Here is a 20,128-nt window from a genome sequence, read left to right on the forward strand (position 1 = left end):
TAAATCACAATATCATCACTATCCATCCTAACTGACAAAGTCTATCTGATGAGTTCAAATTTTGAAGGATTTCAGCTGCCTATTTAGCTCTAGATAAGAGAACCAAATCTCCTGCTATGGATGCAAGGAAGATGCGTAAGTTTCTTGGAAGTGCAGGTTACTTCTTTGCAAACTACAAGGCCAAGTTAGGCTTTAAGTCTGAAACTGAAACCACTGGTCTCCAGCCAGCCTGACTAGGGACCAATGAGAAATTATCTCAAGAACAAACCACCCAAAAAAAACCCCACAAATAAAAGCAAGAAAGTCTGAACATCCCTTGGGTCATGACTACAGGCTGGTTGAGAGCAAGTTCATCCAACACGAAAGGAGAAGTGGCTCGATTCCCAGGCTGTAGATGACACAGATGGGAAAACAAAGGAGCTTCAGCGACTTTTTCAAAAACAATAGTCCAACGAGCCAGTTTTGAAACTCCAGAGGCCCTCAAATGCCATTTCTCCTGGTAATATTGTCTATACACCATATCTGTTCTTATCATCAGAACTTCACCTGCATGTATCAGTCTGCTCCACTCTGGACAAAATGACACAAGTATGTATTTACAAATAATCTCTCTAGTAATATCTACCCAGGAATTCAGCCTGCTACTTTTCCTTTTGAACTGGCAGCCCAGTTCTTTTAGGTTCACATTGATGAATTTAGTGATGAGAGCAGAATCACTCACGGCTCTCCAGCCAGAGGGCAGAAGCATGGTGAGGGCTTTCTTAAGCGACTTTGCCTTGCCAACTCCACTATCCCTGGGTGGCCCCGTGCTCTCCATTCCTCCTCTAAGTCACGCTGCAGGGGCCCATCCAGGCTGAAACTCAAGGCTGGTAGTCAATTCCTGCCCAGCGAGGGTCAGGGCTGTGTCTACCCAAACGTGCTTAAGCCTTATGTTCTTGTTGCACAATTTGGTAAATGGCTCAAACATATGTAAGTGTGAAGACAGACTTAGTGGTATGAAGGGATAACGGTAATGATTTGAAGGTTAAAAAATCCTAAATTAGGCATGGACAAGATAACGGAGAGATTAGGGGTGGCAACTATAGGACCTTTGATTCACATACTGCAGTTGTTTCATGGCATCTGCATTTGCATGTGTGTATAGCTTTGCAATACAGAAGAATCAACCTATTCATCAACAATAAGAATGTATTAAATATATATATGTATGTGTATATATATACATATACATACACACACACAATATAATTTTATTGACCAAATAAATTAATTGATTTTACAGTATTGCAAAGCTATTGCTATGGTCTTACCTCAATCAGTCCCTGAGATTTAAGGGGTTTTGTGCATTTGGGATTTTTGTTTATTTTGTTTTTTCTTTTCAGTGGAGTTAGGAAATGGCTACCCATTGACATTTATACAAAACCCTTTATCAGAGGAAAGGGCAAACTTTATATTATACAGTGAGAATGGCCCAAAGCCTACAATATTACAAGTAATTCGGAACAACAGGGGAATTCATTTCTGATGATGTAATTTTTAAAATATGGATTAAAAGGCCAACTTTTATGTTTTGTTTTACATGAATAGCATAGGCTACATAGCTATTTTTCCTTTTTCCTACCTAAAGAAAGCCCAGAATGAAGCCTAGCCCTGAACTGGCGGTGAGTGGAAAGAGGACTGGGATTGCAGGCGATGATGATGTTCTAGGTCATGTAGGTGAAGAAACGCAGCCCCGAATCCCCTCTTTAGCCATCCCTGCTCACTTCCCTACAGCCAGAGGGTAGGTGGGAGTGGGCAATATGTCCCAGAAACTTATTAATAATTTTCCTTATCTTGATTTCTATTTCAGAAACCATTATTATAACATTAAAGGAAAAATCATCTATGACAGAATTATTTTCAATTCTTGTCCCCTTTCAGTCGTTGGTCATGTGCATGGAGATATATTTGACATGACTATATCCTAGTATTTGCAATTGTGTGTTCTATGCTGTTCATTTATTTTGCAAAACATCATTTCATGTGTCCATTTACTAATTTACTGTATTCATCAAGCCTTTACTAAGGTATGTATCAGGTTTTAGGCATTATCCCAGGTACCATGAATATAAAGATGAAAACCAGATCCCTGTTGTTAAAGAGCTTGCAGGTTAGCAGACTATAACAGATAATTACAGAGCACAGTATTGTCATAAATACAAATGTAAAGGCCTCTGTGTTTACCATCCTAATGGCTTCACAATCTTTTAGCTGGATAATATAACAGTTTACATAGCTATTCACTTTCTTGATTATTTGTCAGTATCACATGCACTGCTGCAATGAACACGTTTCCCTTTTTTTTCCTGTTTACCATTTTCTATGGATAAATTCCTAGGAGTGAGATTACTGGGTCAAAGTGTATTAATTCAGATTTTTATAGCTCTTGACATACCTTGCTAAATAGCTTCATAAAAATATACAAAGTCACCACTTCTGAGCATTGCCAACAGTCTGACCACTAAATATTTTCTTAGAATTTCAAAAGCAGGAACCCATTATTGTGTTCACTTGTGTCTATGTAATTAATAGCAGGATGGACTATTTTCTCAGCATTAAGATTTTAATTTCCCCTTTGGGGATTGTATTTATGGCAGAGCTATCTATCATTTATCACTGTTACAGCAGCTTCCTAATATGTTTTCAGATGCTACAAATATAATAAGTTTCCTTTACTGCAAATTTTTTTTCGTGTTTGTTGTTCTCTTTGTTTTGCTAAATTCACTTTAAATCATACCAAAATTTTGACTCTTCTTTTTTTTTTAATTAGTCACACTGTTTTTTCCTCTGAAATTTCTTCCATGGTTTCCAGTCTTTTTTTTTTTTTTAAGATTTTACTTGTTTTGCTTTTGGAGAAGGGAGGGCGAAAGAGAGGGAGAGAAACATCAATGTGATGCCCCCAACTAGGAACCTGGCCCGCAACCCAGGCATGTGCTCTGACTGGGAATCAAACTGGCGACCACTTAGGTTCGCAGGCCAGCACTCAGTCCACTGATCCATACCAGCCAGGGCTATGGTTTCAGTCTTAAGAAATTTATTTTTCTACTACTGGAATAAATGTTCTACTCTGTTGCCTATTTTTCATTCATTCAACTTTCAACAAATCTCCTATGTGTCCTGCTTGGCAGCAGAGATTGAAAAATGAATGGATGACATATTAATACAAATATTATTATCCAAAAGTTGGAAATAGGCAAAGGGGTTACTGCATTTCTTCCCAGTGCCACACTGGAAACCCTATTAATGAATTCTCCAGGGACACGTATCTTGTTTGACACACTATTTACTATTCATGAGGTTAGTTTACAACTTTTAGTGGGGATGTTGACTGGTAGAAAACTGAAAGCAATGTAAATGATTCTTATCACATGGCAATGAAAATTCATTTTGACCAGCAGAGATGTAAGTGATTTATCTCCTAAAAAAAGATGACCTCAGAGGTTACAGCTTTATTGCTCTGTTGGACACTATTGTAGTTTTGCATCTAACTTAGCAATCTTAATCAAGTATTTTCTCTTTCAGTGATTATAAATACTTCGCTCTTTCACAGTTCTCTTTGAGCCAGCCTTACCATCTTACAGATCTCCTCATTAATGAGTTAAATAAAGCTTTGACACATGCCCACCTTATGTTTATATAAGAGTCAGGAAATCTGGCTGCTAGCATCAGCCCTACCCTCATCTAATCTCCTCCTTGAGTGCTAGCTTCCTTTTTTGTAAAGCGTGTGTTTCTGTAAGGTCCAATGGTATTCAGGAAACCAAAGCAATCAGAAAACGATTTCTATACACAGATAACATGTGTTGAATCAGAATGAATGATCAGATTTTAAGTCCGAAGCCCAGGCCCCACCCCAGGCCCAAGGGAGTGGAGCCTGAGAAGCCCACGCCACAGCCTGGTGGGACGCTTCACCTGTAGGGCTTCCCTGAGGAGCCAGGACCAAGCAGGAATAAGGGACAGTGGTGCGGTGGGAAGTACGAGGTCTGTAGCCAGGTGGACCTGGCTTCAACCCTCAGCTCTGCCTCTTCTAGAGTCTCTTGACTCTAGAGTCTCTTGAGCTTCATTCCTCACCTAGAACAGAAAGTGAGTGTGATGAACCAAGGGGCCAGTTAGTAAAGACCCTTGTCACACCTGGCACACACTAGGTCTTCTGTGAATGTCACTTCTTTTCCTTCCTTCTGAATCCATACAGTCCCCCACAATGAATGCAGAATCCATCCTCTAGAGATGGGTCAGGAGCACATCTGGATATCCAGAGTCTACTAGTAATTGAAGCAGAGCAGAAAAGCCATGGCACTGGGTTGGAATTTCAGAGGGACCTAGCACGCTGTGTTAGAAAGACAATGGTTTTAAATGGCCCCCCAGCTGGCTTTATGGCATTGCTCTCTGGAAACCCTTTTTTTTCTGAGAAGAACTTAACTAGATGGCTTCTAAGGTCCCTTTGAGTTTTAACATCCACCACCACAAGCAAGGCCAACCAGCCGTGGGTAGGTTCTGACAATCCTCCACAAGGCTACCACACCCGCCGGCCTGACACACTTACCTCTCCTACCACCTCAATGATGTCACCAACTTTCAGCTCCAGCTCGTCATCATTCTGGGGCAGGTAGCTGAATGCCACCTGGCACCGGCGCCTCCGACGCTCGCCTAAATGGAAAAAGCAAAATATTTAGATACGGCTCTTCTCTCCAAATCAGATTTTAAAGAGAGGCTTCCTAGGCATGCAGGCAAATTAAGCTGACTTGTCTGAAATACGCTTTCTGGGACATGACTAGAGGCACGGCAGCCCTGGTCTCTCAGAGAGAGGCAGTAGAAAGCAGAGCAATGCTTCTTGGTCTTTTAAAAGCTGCTGGGTCAGAAAGGCATGGATATGAGAAACAGATCCGTTGGTGCAAAAGGAAAAACCCCACCCCGAAGCGCTGGAGCACAGTGTTGCCTTAAACAGTTTTCCACGGATGGGGCTTTGTATTTGCTGCTGTTGATTTTTAATGAAAGCTGATATGATGTGGTAGAGTAAAAAGAATGGTCTGCTTCTAATGCTAGAAAGGCAGAGGAAATTTTTCCCCAATGTGCAAGGGAAAAGATAAACTGTCCTGGCCTTTTTCTCACTAATCATCACCCTTTCAACATGCTGGAACTCAGGCCTGATAAGCAAAGACTGATTAGATTTCAGTCTGCTCTTGGTACCATTTCAAACGCCCCACAGGGGTTCAACAAATCCACTTCTGTCCGCTTCACTCTGTTCCCAGGGGATCCATTAGCAGGATCCCTGGCTGCTTACATAGAACCAAGCCAGGCAAATCAAGATAAAGGCCAGGACCACACTTCATGACCAGAAGACACTCAAGGTTATAGCATCTCTCTCACCAAGTGCAGCCCAGTTACGAGGCCCTTCCTGACTTAGAGCTGCTTCAAGTACTGACACAATTATCCACAGCACACACGCGCATCTCGGGGAGAAAGAACATGCATGTGGTATGGGTGGTGGTGGGCAGGGGGAGGAGACAGAGAGACAGCACTGGAGGCCCGAGCCGGGCACAGGAGACCAGGAACAAGGAACTGAGAGCTGCATTGCTCAGAAGTTTGTCGCTCAAGGCTGACCACCTCACATCATTCCTTCCTGCCACCACATGGCCTAGAAAACCAAAGGGATCATCAACTTCAAGGAAACATTTAGAAACGCTTACATTATTTTTGGACACTGACTACAGGGATTTTTTTTTTCTTTTCTAATCTTTTCCCTGAGAAAGCAAGTCCCCACAGGAGTGATCACAGGCCACATTAAGGCCCCACCCAGCAGGATATCATACAAAGGGGAAGGTCTGCTACATCTGATGTTCTCACTGATCAATATTTTTCAAAGCCAGTGGCCTAGTTCTCTCTGTTCTACTTTTGTCTGCCTGAACCTCACTAAGGAAGAACAGAGTTGAACAGAGGGAAGTGGGCAGAAGTTTAGAATCACTATCTTGTCTAAGCACATCTTTGGTGACTACAAGAACACATTCCACCCCTTTGTACAAAATCACAATTCTCTGGATCCTGATGAGAGCAAAAGCTGAGCTCTCAGGCCAATTCCCAGCTGATAACTGCATTGTCAGCAGGCAGAGTAGGGTGACTTGACAAGGCCCTGGCTCTCCCAGGGACAGAGGGCGCATCCCACATGGCTTTTCCCAGGTGGCGAGTCAGGAAGTGTAGCACCCCAGCACAAAGAACTCCACCACTAGTCCACAACTTTCAACACAGTGAAAGACCAATCAAGCACTCCGCATCAGAAAGGATACGGAGTTCTCACTCTAGCTAAGAATAAGTCCAGACTACAAGGTGATCTTGGCACCCATAATCGGCACCTGATAACCTATCTGCCCCTGTCTGCACCCCTAAGGTGAAGTTCTACTGTAGATCTTTAAGAGCTTTATTTGCTAGATGTGATGTTAAACGCAAACTCCACAGATACAAATATGAACACAAAACAAACAAAGACAAATGTCTGAAACCCGACACTCACAACCACGGAAGTCCCCAAAGTCCTGACCAAACTGATTTAACATCTAAAGACCTGGTACAGACCTAGTGTTAGCTGATTGTGACTAAGTTCAAAACCCTCTATAAAAAGTAGCATCTGACCCAACACTACACAGATGGCAAAGGAGAGGGTGATGTATTCTTGAAGAAAAGACTAACCCATCAGATTCCAGACCTGGAACAGAATACTCAGGTTTCTGTACAACCAAATCTCTGTATCGGACTTCTATAAAGTCCTATCTAGTATTAGGAAAAATGAAATATTTACTCTGCCAGGCTAGTCAATAATTCTTACAAAACCTCTACGAAGATGATTCAATTGGTGGCATAAAGTCCTAAAGGCACTTGGCCAACACACAGGATTAAGAAAAGTGAGGCCTTACAGGGGGTGGTATGCAGACGTTGCTGTGGGAAAGGTCACCTGACCTGACCTCGAGCAGAAACAGTTATTCCCTCTGGTACTGGGAGAGATGATAATCTTCTCTAAAGCACTTCCGATAGCCATCACCCTTATCACATGCTGCCAACTACACGAGTTCAAAAAGAAAAAGGAGCCAGAGTGAGCACTCATTCTGCACATGCGGACACTGGGGCTGTGACTTACCCGAGGTTACCAAGCTAGTAAGTGGCAGTATCTCCTCGGCCTGAGTTCAGAGCTCTCCTTTCAATGCTGGATGAACCATTTCAGCTCACATCTTGTCCCAAATTCTCTGCGATCTGCACTTAACTGCTTCCTGCAGCACTGCATAGCACAGCCTCAGGTCCTCACCAGGGCTTTCTCATCACATGTAACTGCCAAACCCCCGGACCGCTGTTCTTGCAGGCCTCGACTTCTGCACATCACTGTTTCAACCTTGTTTGCCAGTTCTGCCCAACCTAAAGCCCACTCCAGGTTGGGGGGCGGGGCATTGATGTGGAGACACTGCATTTCAGTTGCCTCCATCTACCTTAAATTTAAAGAAGCTTAAAGATGTCATTTGCCATTTTTCCCTCCACTGGCATTTCATTGAGGTTCACTAGCCAGTCTTAACCATCTCAAAAAGAGATGACAACAATGTCATCTCTTCTCTGTACCTGGAATAAAACTGGGGGGAAAAATGTGACTTTCCCAAGGCCATGGTCTGGAGTCCCTTAGTTGGAGCTATTACCTCACACCCAGAGCCCAGTCCACACGAACTCAAGTCTTAACACATTTCAATGGGCTTTTTTCCCTATGGAATAAACTGACTCTTGAAAGAAAGTTTTCTTTAAAAAATAAATATATTTGCTGATTATGGCCAATAATATAACTCTATATTAAAATTATATAGAAAGAAGAGAGCACATGTTTTTCTTCCTTCCTGTCATGGCCATTGCCACGGTCCTTTATGTGTTTTCTAGGTAGAACCACTTAACTCCTTACATATAATTGAAAGTAAGGGACACAAATTTTATGGACATACATGCAAATGTATTTGTGGCATGGCTTACCAAAATAGTATGAAGAAGGCAGACCTCCCAAGCATACTCGATATGTCTCTACTTTATTGCCATATTGTATGATAGTCACAGAATATACATGTATGAGTATATATTCATCTGTGGGAACACAGGCAGACCCTCAACTCCCTCACTAGTCCTCATAACCACCTTTTATTCATGACCCGCTTTGTTTAATAAAATAGTAACAGCTAACATTTATTGAGCACTTACTGTGTGCCAGAGACTACTAACCACCTTGCATGCATTACCCCATGTAAATCATTCCATTGAACCTCTGGGGTAGATTACTGACCCCCTTTCACAGACGAGAAGACTGAGGGGCACATAGAGACTAAGTACTTTCCCAGAGGTCTTACGGCTAGAAAGTGGAGGGCCTCAGATTTCAAGTCAGGAGGTGCAACTCCAGAGGCACTGCCTCCCAAGTCTGACCATTCTTAAGAAGAATTCCTGGCTGTAGGTCTTGAGCTTGCAGAAGGGACTAGCTGAGCTAAAATGGCACATCATTAAAATGTGAAACCAGGAAGCAAGAACCCACAAATCAGGAGTGTTTCCTTACAGCTAGCTGCTGGGAACTGGGGCTCATTTTTTTAATGAAATAAAGCTGGTTGGATGGGGAGGAAATGTAGTATATTTATTTGCATTCTCTGAAAAGGAAATAGCAGAAACTGAAATGGGTGACATGACTCAGCCTCAGAAACAGCACACACATCTATACTTTAGAGCCTTCTGAGGGGTCTTATAACATGTGAAAAGTTTACTAGGCCAACTCATTCGATGACCATAAAAATATAACACCAAATAGTGCAATGGTTGAAACAAGTCTTTGAGTCAATGGGTAACTTCCAACACTCACACAGTCCTGTTTTTTTTTACATCCCACACCCACTCCCCATGACAGAATAAAAGTACAACTACAAGCATTTCAATCATTTGGTATTTTCAAGGAACCCACTACATTAATCCACTGGATCTTTACCACATGCTTAGGGAACATGGCAGTATCGTGACATCTTTCTGCATTGCAGAAAGCACTGATAAAACCAAAGAGGAAAATCAGGAGAAGACTCTAATTCTCAGGTCACTTTGGGCATTTTCTCCAGACATGGCCTGGGGACCACCTGTGTCAGAATGTTGAAGTGCAGGGCAGACCTCAGAACTGCACTCTCTGTGGTTGGGGCCAGGGACCTGTACTTAAACGTGAGTCCCCACGTGGCACTCCCCATGAAAATCTAAACCTCAACAATGAATCAGTGCCACTTATTAGAGGTAACAAATGATGACAATGGTGACAACTGGAAAGTGCCTTGTGGGAACAAGGGGTCTTCCTTTGGAGGAATCTAACCAGTGGCTCTCAATCTTGGTTGCACAATGAAATCACCTGGGGAGCTTTCATAAAAATACCGATGGCCTTCTATATAGCATTTCTCAGGAGCTGTCTCCATAGAAAAAAGGGCTTCTTCCAGGGCTGAGGCAAAGAAAATACAAAGTGGTTCTGCCAAAATTAATGAAGTGCTCAAACCCTTGAGGGGTAATTTATTTTTCTTTTTTTTTTTTAAAGCAAAGTTTTCTTTTTTTTAAGATTTTATTTATTTATCTTTGGAGAGGGAAGGGAGGGAGAAAGAGAGAGAGAGAAACATCAATGTGTGGTTGCTGGGGGCCATGGCTTGCAACCCAGGTATGTGGACTGACTGGGAATCGAACCTGCAACACTTTGGTTTGCAGCCCATGCTCAGTCCACTGAGCTACGCCAGCCAGGGCGAGGGGTAATTCCAAAAGGACACTGGGATCAGCCTGATGGGGCTTCCACAGGCCAAATTTGGAACAGTAACAGCATGTACAGGGGAATGTATTATAATTTATTCATTTCAAAAAATTCATGAGCATCAATTCATATTGACACATTCAGTAGGTAGCTAGGTTGACAGCTAGATGGATAGATGGATATGATTAGATAGTTAGGTATGGGGTAAGAAGGGTAAGCTCTTCTTTATAAAACAGTGTCAACCTAATAAATATAGAAATAATAGAAACAGACAATCAACATTTTATAACCATCACAGCAATAGTTGATTCTAGCAAGAATCAATGGTTTCTAAACTACTGAGTGAAAAGGATAGTTAGAGTCTCAAAACACCTCCCTACAGATTATTAATTACAAAAGGAAAATGGCCCCTTAGAATGAAGAAAGCTGGCAGACACAGAATTAAATTTCGGGTCACTGATGATGGGACAAATTGACATCAGGTGCCTCCTTACGTGATGTGCTGAGAAGGACTTAATCACCTACAGAATGTTCCAGCCCAAAACATTTAACCTAAATTTGACCATGAGGAAGCAATCATACAAATCCAAACTGAGGGACAGTCTACAAAAACTGACCTCGTTTTTAAAATTTCTTGTTTAAGTCAATATCACATAAGATTTTTAAAAGGCTAGGGAAATGTTCCGGATTTAAAAACAGTAAAGAGATACAACAACGAAATACAATGTAATCTTTAATTGGATTCAGGGTTTTAAAAAAAGGTTATAAAAGGACATATAATGGATGTACATTGTACTCTTGTTACAACTTTTCTATACATTTGAAATGTTTCCAAATAAAAATTGGGGGGGGGATAAAAATACAGATATATGGGCCCCGCCCCCAGATACTCTAATGTCACTGATCTGGGATGAGGCCCGGACACTTGGATTTAAGAGCTCCCCAGGCGATTCTAACATACTGCCAGGGTCAAGAGCCATCTTGATAGATCCGCTGTCCACCAATAAATGGGACTTTTCGAGGACCATGCTACACAGGTCCTATATTAAACTTCTTCCACCAAAAGGGGGAAAATCATGCTTATTTGTCAATGTTACCCTAATGCATGACCCACAGAAATGCTGCCATGCTCATTTTTATTTCACGGACCTGTGGAATAGCAGGACTAAGCAGCCTCTAGCTCTGGAAATGTGTTCCTGGGAGTTAACGGGTGGAAAAGTCAGTGGTCTCCCCTACATTTTATCAGCAAAAACTGATAGGGGGCCCTGGCTGGCGTAGCTCAGTGGATTGAGCGCAGGCTGCGAACCAAAGTGTCATAGGCTCGGTTCCCAGTTAGGGCACATGCCTGGGTTGCAGGCCACGGCCCTCAGCAACCACACATTGATGTTTCTCTCTCTCTCTCTCTCTCTCTCTCTCTCCCTCTCTCTCTCTCCCCCTCCCTCCCTTTCCTCTCTAAAAATAAATAAATAAAATCTTAAAAATAAATTGATGGGGGGCTGGGAATCAAAGTGTCCCAGGTTCGATTCCCAGCCAGGGCACATTCCTGGGTTGCAGGCCATAACCTCCAGCAACCACACATTGATGTTTCTCTCCCTCTCTCTCTCTCTCTCTCTCTCTCTCTCTCTATCTCTATCTCTATCTCTATCTCTATCTCCCTCCCTTCCCTCCCTAAAAATAAATAAATAAAATCTTAAAAAAAAATTGATGGGGTACAACAACTTCCCAAGTTACTGAGCAGCAGGCATTCTGGCTTCTTGAAGAAGCTGTTCTTGAGTTGAAAACTTACACAAGGGGCCAGGTTTCCTATTCAGGATGGGAAAACCATACAAACTTAACTAACTAAATAAGGACAATCACCCATTTTACTTGGAACATCCAATGGATTCTGAGTGCTGAATTACTCATCTTGTGAGCCCAGTACCATACCTTTCTTCGAACAATTCCCACTCATTAATCTATTGCAACATAATGTAACTCAAGAAAGACGAGGACCCTTCAGAGATGATGGCATGTCAGGAAAAAAAAGGAGATTGTGGGTCTTTCTTTACCATCCCCTCCTGGTCATGGCTGGACTGCTGCAGTGGAAATGTACAGTATCTCATTAACCTGCACTGTTTGTCCCCTGCAGATGAGCCTAGAGATGAGTGTATGAATATCTGTGCATGGCAGAAAACAGTAAATCCATTCACCTGCTACTTCAAAGGCAAGGTTTATCTGAAAAGGGGATATAGCTACACCAGTGCTCATTTGCTCCAGAGTCCCACCAGGATACAGGAGAAAAATGTAGAACTAGTAGGGAACCATTTATTAGAACCTCTGAGCCATGGAGGGGGGCAGGTAGGGAGGGAGGCAAGTAAAATAGAAAGTCACAGAAGGAAAATCAACTGAACCTTGTTGGAGATGAAGAAAACAGACATTGATTTAGTGTCTGCTACATGCCAAGAACCATACTAGACATGTTACATGCTTTCCCTCAAGTCCTCACACCAGGTTAGGGGCACTGGCCCCACCTTTATGGATGGGCACAGAAAGGTCGGATAATTTGCCCAAGGCATATGAGTTGAAGAAGCTGTGGTCTGCAGCCCTCTTCTTTCACCAGCCCAACATAAAAACAGGAAGGCAGATTAGGAGGACATTTCATGGGGACTTTGGATGTCATGCTAAAGATGAGGACTTTACTTTATGGGCAATAAGGAAGTAGAGGAGGTTTGGGGACAGTGAAGGGACAAGCTGTTATGAGGGCAGGGATCTAGGGAGAAGTACTGGTATCAGGGGTGTGCAGGAGAGTGTAAGGGAGGGAGCCTAGAAGCAGCAGATGACCTGATAGATGACAACGAAAAACAGAGAAAGTCTGAAAAACACAGTGGAAGGAATCATATATTTGGGGAAGGAGAGGCAGCTATCCAGTGTCATCTGCAGCTGAATTGTGTCTGTTTCCCCCTTTGGGAACCAATGTCCCTCTCTTCCTTGTTTTGGATGTAAAAAGATGGATGCATGAGCTAATGAGCACCTATTCCACACTCTGTCTGTGGGTCATGGGTTTTGTGAACGCAAACTTGCAGACAGTCAGAGGGGCACCGGGGAAGGACAGGAAAGGTGGAGGGAAAGAGTTAAAGCCTCAACCTGGTGTTACACAGGGCACCCACCAATGTGTGCTTAAAAGCCAATGCCAAAATGGTTAAAATGGTCAATCTTACCTCATGTGTATCTTAACCACAACTTAAAGAAAAAAAAAAAAAGCCAATGCCACCTTGAATTGCTGCAGCTATAGGGAGGGAAAGGTGGTGGCCCTGTAGTCTTGCCACTGTGTTGAAGGTGCCTCATTCAACCAATGCTGCAGCCTGAAGCATCTGTGATACTAAACAATATATGCCTCACAGCTTTTGTCTTCCAAGTGTATGGTCCACTGGCAATTATCCATAGCAAACGGTAGGGCAGAGTGAAATTACGTATACTTGATTTTAAATTTAAACATTTTAAAAGACAGAAGCCTTGGCCGGTGTGGCTCTGTTAGTTAGAGCATCATCCCATAGACCAAGAGGTCCTGGGTTCGATTCCCAGTCAGGGCACACACCGAGGTTGCAGGTTCAATCCCCGGTTGGGGTGTGTATGAGAAGGCAACCAATCCCTATTTCTAACATCAATGTTTCTCTCTCTCTCTTTTTCTCTCCCTTCTTCTCCCTCTAGAACCAATGAAAAAATGTCCTTGGGAGAGGACTTTTTAAAAAAGACAGAAAAGATTTGTTTTAAGCAGGCAAAACTATATGTATAAGAATGTTCAGGAAAGCACCATTTCCCATAGCCAATGCATACATGCACAAAGATCTACACAGAAAACATTCTGCATGTCCGCTGAGAGGGAAGGGCTACTTGAATCACGTGGGAAACTAAAGAGCTTTTAAACACAGCAAGCAGCTCTGGGTGTACGGACATATAAAAGGTGTCCACAGCACCTTAAGTCAGTGATTTTCAACCTTTTTCATCTATGGCACACACAAACTAATCACTAAAATTCTGTGGCACACCAAAAATATATTTTTGGCTGATCTGACAAAAAATAAGTATAACTTTGATTCATTCACACTGGACAACTATTGTTGTGTTGGCTGTTGTCTTTTTTTTGTTTAATAATCTAAGGTCAAAGAGGTCAGTGCTCCTGACTAAATTCAGTTATTGCATATTTTAAGAATTCTTGCAGCGCACCAGTTGAAAATTACTGCATTAAGTTAAAAGACCAAGTCACATATGGACAATATGACCCCAGAAATCTAGTACAAAGTACACATTCAACAAATGTTTATAAATGTGTAACTAGACCCATTCAATGTTCAACTAATATGCAAGGACCTAATACAGTTGAGTGAATGAGAGAAAGGGTATGTGTGCCCAAACACAATTGCATATACACAGAAAATTATATGGAAGAATATACCCCAATGTAACAGCGGTATTTTTGGAAAAGGGGTTGGGGGAATGTAAAGAGAGACTCATTTAAGTGTTTCTGCACATCAATTTGTTTTCACAAAGGGCATGAAACACACTATTTTTTTAAAACATCATAGCCACCTATTAAAATAATTATCTTGCATTATGAAACACCCTTCTGATCATGTTCTGATGACAGTAATAGTCAAGTTAGTTCTTATTCTCCAATTAAATAAATAAACACCAAATGAATCAGGCACAAAGGTGGTTGTCACAGGCAAAAGTGACAAGGGGGCTCTGAACTGGTTGTGGCTGGTCCATAAAGCCAGCAGGAGTTGTGAGCCCAGAGAAATAGCTCCACACTTGTAGCCCACATTAATCATTCTGATCAAACACTGTTAAAGAACCCCAAGGAGCCCCACAATATCCCCTCAGTCACCAGCCAAAGGTCATTTTCTCTGGCCTGACTCTTCAGACCACACCGCCCAAGCAGCCATCTCTCTCCTGGCAGTGTGTCCATTCGGGCTCACTCTCATTAACTCACTCACTCAAACATGCACGCATGCCCAGCCACGGGGGGTGGGGGGGAGGCCCTTCTCTGGGTTTCCCTAACAACTACTGGTTTCCTCTAGCACTGCTCACATCCCACTGTATTTCGATGATCTCTGAGTGTCAGTTTACACGTTTGTCTCCGCCCCCTCAGCTCTGCCGCCTTTCAGGCACACCTTTGTCAACAGATGCGGCTCATTTGCTAACACCCACAAGTGCCTCACGATGATTATATGGATGCCACTTTATGACAAATGTCCACTCTCGATTCATCTGTGAGCCCAAGTGCTGCATATCTAGAAACAGAGGAAGGGACACAAACTCTTGATGTGGTCCTTCCTCAGTCTGAGAAACTTTAGTGTAATGCCATCTTTAGAGAAGCTACTGAAAGCAGTCTTAAAATTGATCAATTAACATACGACCAAAAAAATCAGGTTTCTACTACCAGCATAATACAGAAAGTTAGCAATTTTCAACCGATGTGCTGCAAGAATTTTTAAAACATGCAACATCTGACTATTTAGTCAGGGGCACTGACCTCTTTTCCTGTAGATTATCAAATTAAAAAAATGACAACAGCCAACAGAACAATAACTGTCTGGTGTGAATGAATCAACATTATACATATTTTTGTGTGTCAGATCGGCAAAAAATATATTTTTGGTGTGCCACAGAATTTTAGTGATTACTTTATGTGTGCCATAGATTTTTTTTAAAAAAGGTTCAAAATTGCTACAGAAAGGGGCCATCCATTCCATAGAGTTTCTGCAAAAAGAAGCAGCATATGGATATTTTCAACATTAACAATATCATCTGATATTCCCTCAGAAGCCACATCTATAATGTTGGTACCATGGGCATGAAGAGCTCCTCCAACATGATGTCCTCCACCTCAACCATCTTATTAAAATGGGTAGGAACTGGCTGTGTGAACGGACATACAAACTCTGACTGCACAGCTCATGGACATGTGGTCCACACTGTAGCATTAAGCACACGGACAGCAGCATCCCGGGCCTCACAACACAGACAGATGAGCCAGTGGACCTGGCACCATGACCATCACATGTGGCCTACTTCATGGCTCTTTGCCCACTTTTTTCACACACAAAATTGGAATTATGGGGACAGACCTACTTTACTGAAAGGCTTGCTGCCCTGTGACTCCCTCCCTTTTTCCATTTGTCTTTATGTTCATAAATACGTTAAAAGGCAGCTTTGTTAATTATTTATACCAGTCCGACCAGTATTCTTTCACCAGGCTTCCCTTCCCATCAGAGTGAGATAAAGGAACCCCACTGCAAAACAAAAGTCGGCGATGAGTACAAACAGCATTCTGGTTTTCCCCTCTCTGTAGGCTGGTCCCAGGGGATGGTATGGGTCTTGCAGCATGCCCCTTAATCCAAATGACTTGACCCACCGCAGAACATACCCAGGGGACACTTCTCTAAAGTGTTCCTTTGTCCCTGGCCTGACTCCCCCAGCCCAGGCCACCAACTCTCTGGGGAGGCAGTCTGGATGTTCAGAGAGAAAATCCAATCCATAAAGCACATTGCTTTTCACTGCTCCGGCAAGGCTGATTTGGGCACAATGCCCAAAAGAACTCGACATATTTATAGAGTTTTGTTTGATCTACTTTTAAATGCCCCATGCCAAGTCATTCAAGTGAAATGAGAATACAGAATTTCAAAGGAAAAACTGAAGGAACGTGTTCTAAATATAAGTTATTTGTTGAACATAAACAAGATTTCTTCCTCCTTATCCACTGTGCTCCCTCTAACGTATCTATTTTGAAAGGCACTCTCAAACTTTGCGGCTGACAAATGGACCTCTCAGACCCCTAACTTTTACAGTTAAGGGGGGAGGCAGGAAGGGAAGAAGAGGAAAGGGAGAGGGGGGAGAGGGAAGGTGGGGCGCGTGCAAACACACACATATTAGGAACTGTGATGAAGGCCTAGAAAAATCCTAGAGACCCTCATCTGGGTCTATCTGTCTTGAGTATTCTTAGATAATTCTGGGGGGGGGGGGGGGAATGCTATAAACAGATCCAGAGTTTGTCAGTTTTAAAAATCAGTACCAAAAATATGGTCACTGTACAGGGAGATTTAGAGAATGGCAGAAAATTCTACATCTCTCTTTAGGAAGAAGGAAAAGATCTGTATTACAGGTAGTCAAAATGATTTTCAAATTTTGACTCACTTTTAGTATAGTTTCCCTTCTCATCCCTATAAGAATAAAGAAGGGGAAGCCCAGGTATTTATAAATTTCTTTGATGCAAAAGGGGTTATCATCTCCACAATTCCTTCTTCTTACCTAAAAGCAGAGGTTCTTAACTAGAGTTCATGGACAGAATTCGGGGGAGTTAAACACGGATGGGAAGAAAATTATATCGTTATTTTTATTGGCCTCTTCCTGAAGTGTGGCCTTTCTTTCCACTGTGGGTATAGACAATGAGCCACACTGGTATTAGCAGCATGTGTGGGTTTTTATTTATTTCCCATTACAGGGACAGATATTTTCACTGCACATCACGGTCAATGCAGTTATCTTGAAATATAATTTACATTCATCCCTATTTCAAAATTATGATAACTTGTAGACCTACTGTTGGATCTTACTATTAACGCATCAATGAAGAATACATATTGCTTATGTTTTTGCACATTTTGAAAACTGTATTTCAGTGTAATTGGTTTCCTTATTAATCCTATGGATTTTATCTTAGTCATTTACAAACACTACTGTGAAAAGAGGTCCACAGACTGACAAACAGGTTCCACAGCAATTTTTTAAAGTTCACTCCTAATCTTTACTTTCAAGATTATTATTTGCAAGGGAACCCAAAGGTGCACAGGGAGTTATGCATGTAAAACAAATAGCAAATATAATATTTGGACTCTACATTGGAATGTTTCATAGGCTTTGGAGCAGCACGTGGTGACAAAAGAATCATACTAGGCAACTGAATAGATCCTGATCCACGAATGGCCGCGTGGCACAATATTCAGGAGGCTGCCTGCCAAGTGCCCTCTTATTATCCGGGTCAGTGGCTGGCAAGAGCCCTGCTCTGTCATCTGGCATCTTGGCTCAGCTGAGCTCAATGCTCACACTCCCTTCCACGAAGGCCAGCACAGCTCACCCATGGGCTGACATGTGCCACTGCCTCAACATCCCCCCTTCGAGGAAGCCCTCCATTTCTCTCCCTTTGCTAACTAGTAAAGTTCTAGAATGCTCTCCAAGGCCTATCCCCTTCAACTGCCGGCCAGGTATAAAGAGGTCACTTGGGCTGCTGTGAATCCACAGTGCTTTATAGACACCTCCTCTGCCAGCTCCGGTCAGCAGCACTGTCATTGTTTGCCTATGTGTCTCTAGAGCCTGCTGGGCAGTGAGTGCACAAATGTTCCATGAAGGCAGGGACATTTGTACCAGTGTTTATAACTACACAGGATTTGCCTGGAGGGGCTGCCTGACTTCCACCGCAGTCCCATCTTTGTGCTTTCACCAGAGGATGAAGGACCCTGAGGTCAGTAAGTCCAACTGAGACCACAGCCATCCAACCACTTGTTCACAACATTTATTTAAATCAAGAAAACAGCAATTCCACTTTTCAGGATCTATATTCCAGATGACTTACATGAAATGTGCCAAGATATACGCAGAAAATTTGCAGCTACATTATTCAGAAAAGTGAAAAGCCAGAATCGTCCTCAATGTCCTTCAATTATGGAACTGGCTAGTCAAGTCACAGAATACCTACAAGTATCTACAAATGGCTGGTGTTGCTTTCAATGAACTGGTTTAGTTACGATTTCAAGATTCTTTTCGACCTCACAGAACTCATTGTAATGCAGCAGAAACAGTATGATCCCATTTGTATTTTCTTAAATACCAATATTTCTATATCACCGTGTACTTCGATTAGACCTGAAATTGATGTTTTTGTGGTTGAATCCCTACAACTGCTTACGGTCTGTCTGAGAATAAATGTGTGGAGCTCTTCTCAGGAGATAATCACAAGCCACGTCTCCTGGGAGTGTGACCAAGGGAAGGGCTTTTAGATTACACTTCATGCCATGACTTTCCTTTCGTTTTTTTACACTAAGCATTATTTTGAGAATAAGTCTAAGAAAACTCAGGGTGAGTCTGTAAGAAAATGTACAACTTGCATGAAAAAAAAAAACAAAAGGGCAGGAAGGTCTAAACATCTTGATGGCACGCATGAAAGCTGTCTGACTGCGTGGGCGATTCTGTGGTCATCAGGGCAACAAGCCCATTCCCGTGGGCTTGGCCTCCTCCAGGGGCTGCAAATGGCTATGTCTCCAAGGCCCCTCTAGAGGGGCGTCCTCCAGAAACGGACAGGTTTCTAGGGGAGTGAGCAGTGCAAAGGGCCTGGGTAGCTGTGAGGGAAGGTTTCTAAGCAGACTTTTCTTCAAACAAATAGGTTAGTGATGCCCCTAAATTTTCTCCTTGTTCCAAGCAAATAGAGATGTTTCTCATTTACTTAAGCAAGTCCTCCTTTCCTTGTAAGTATGGGAGAGAAGCAAAGGTATGTTAAAAAACAATGGCATCTCACACTCACATTTTTCATTTTCCAAAGTGATCTGCAACCTTTACTCTCCACTCAGAGGGAGGGAACTGAGTGTCATGGAAAGTGTAAATTTAGAAATTATAAATCTAGAAAGTGGCAATCTAGAAATCTTTAGGCAAGAAAATGAATGTATATTCATCCGTGGAGAAAGGACAGCAGCGAGGGAGAAGTAGAGAAATAAATGTGCGTGACTCTCCAATGACACTGATCTGTGTCTGGTACTACGTGCTTCAGCATTTAAATATCTTCACCTCAACAGGCTTCATTATACAGTTTTCTACATATTACATAAAAGTGAGTCTCCTCGGTAAAATGAACGCTCCTGGACAGCAGGACTTGAGCTTTCCAACTTCTCTACAGCAGGGTTTGGCAAACTTTCCCCAAAGGGCCAGATTGTGCATATTTTAGGTTTTGAGGACCATACAATCTCTGTGGCAATTCACTCTGTTCTAGTTTAAGAGGAAAAAAAGCAGCCACAGGTTATATGTAAATGAACGGGTGTGGCTGTGCACCAATAAAACTTTATTTACAAAAACAGGCATACAGAATTTGGCCCATGGGCTGTGGTTTGCCAACCTCTGGTTGTTTGTAGAAAGGAGTAATAAACAGTCCAGATCAGAGACCAGGAATGATATTTTTTTGTAAGGAAGTGCAAGAGACATTGCTAAGGGTGATTGTCAGCTTAGAAGTGACCCCCTTCCAGACACCTTCCCTGACTGCCTTTGAGGATGGGGTAGGTGCCCCAGTCACCACGACCACAGGAC

At 42.5% G+C, this 20,128-nt stretch overlaps 1 protein-coding gene across 7 annotated transcripts in view; it reads right to left on the minus strand.

Annotated features, from left to right (window-relative positions):
- Positions 1–20,128, minus strand: part of SH3KBP1 (SH3 domain containing kinase binding protein 1) — a 317,351-nt gene that overhangs the window by 153,580 nt on the left and 143,643 nt on the right. For 6 of the 7 annotated variants that reach the window (XM_036016569.1, XM_036016572.1, XM_028522514.2 and 3 more), the window contains exon 4: positions 4,580–4,683. In XM_036016569.1, the coding sequence (XP_035872462.1) occupies positions 4,580–4,683 (104 nt within the window). Of the gene's footprint in view, positions 1–4,579; positions 4,684–16,905; positions 16,912–17,381; positions 17,686–20,128 lie in introns of those variants that run through there. The other variant, XM_036016571.1, reaches the window with a different exon arrangement.

The sequence above is a fragment of the Phyllostomus discolor genome, chromosome X, assembly GCF_004126475.2.
Source record: "Phyllostomus discolor isolate MPI-MPIP mPhyDis1 chromosome X, mPhyDis1.pri.v3, whole genome shotgun sequence".
Taxonomy (NCBI): domain Eukaryota; kingdom Metazoa; phylum Chordata; class Mammalia; order Chiroptera; family Phyllostomidae; genus Phyllostomus; species Phyllostomus discolor.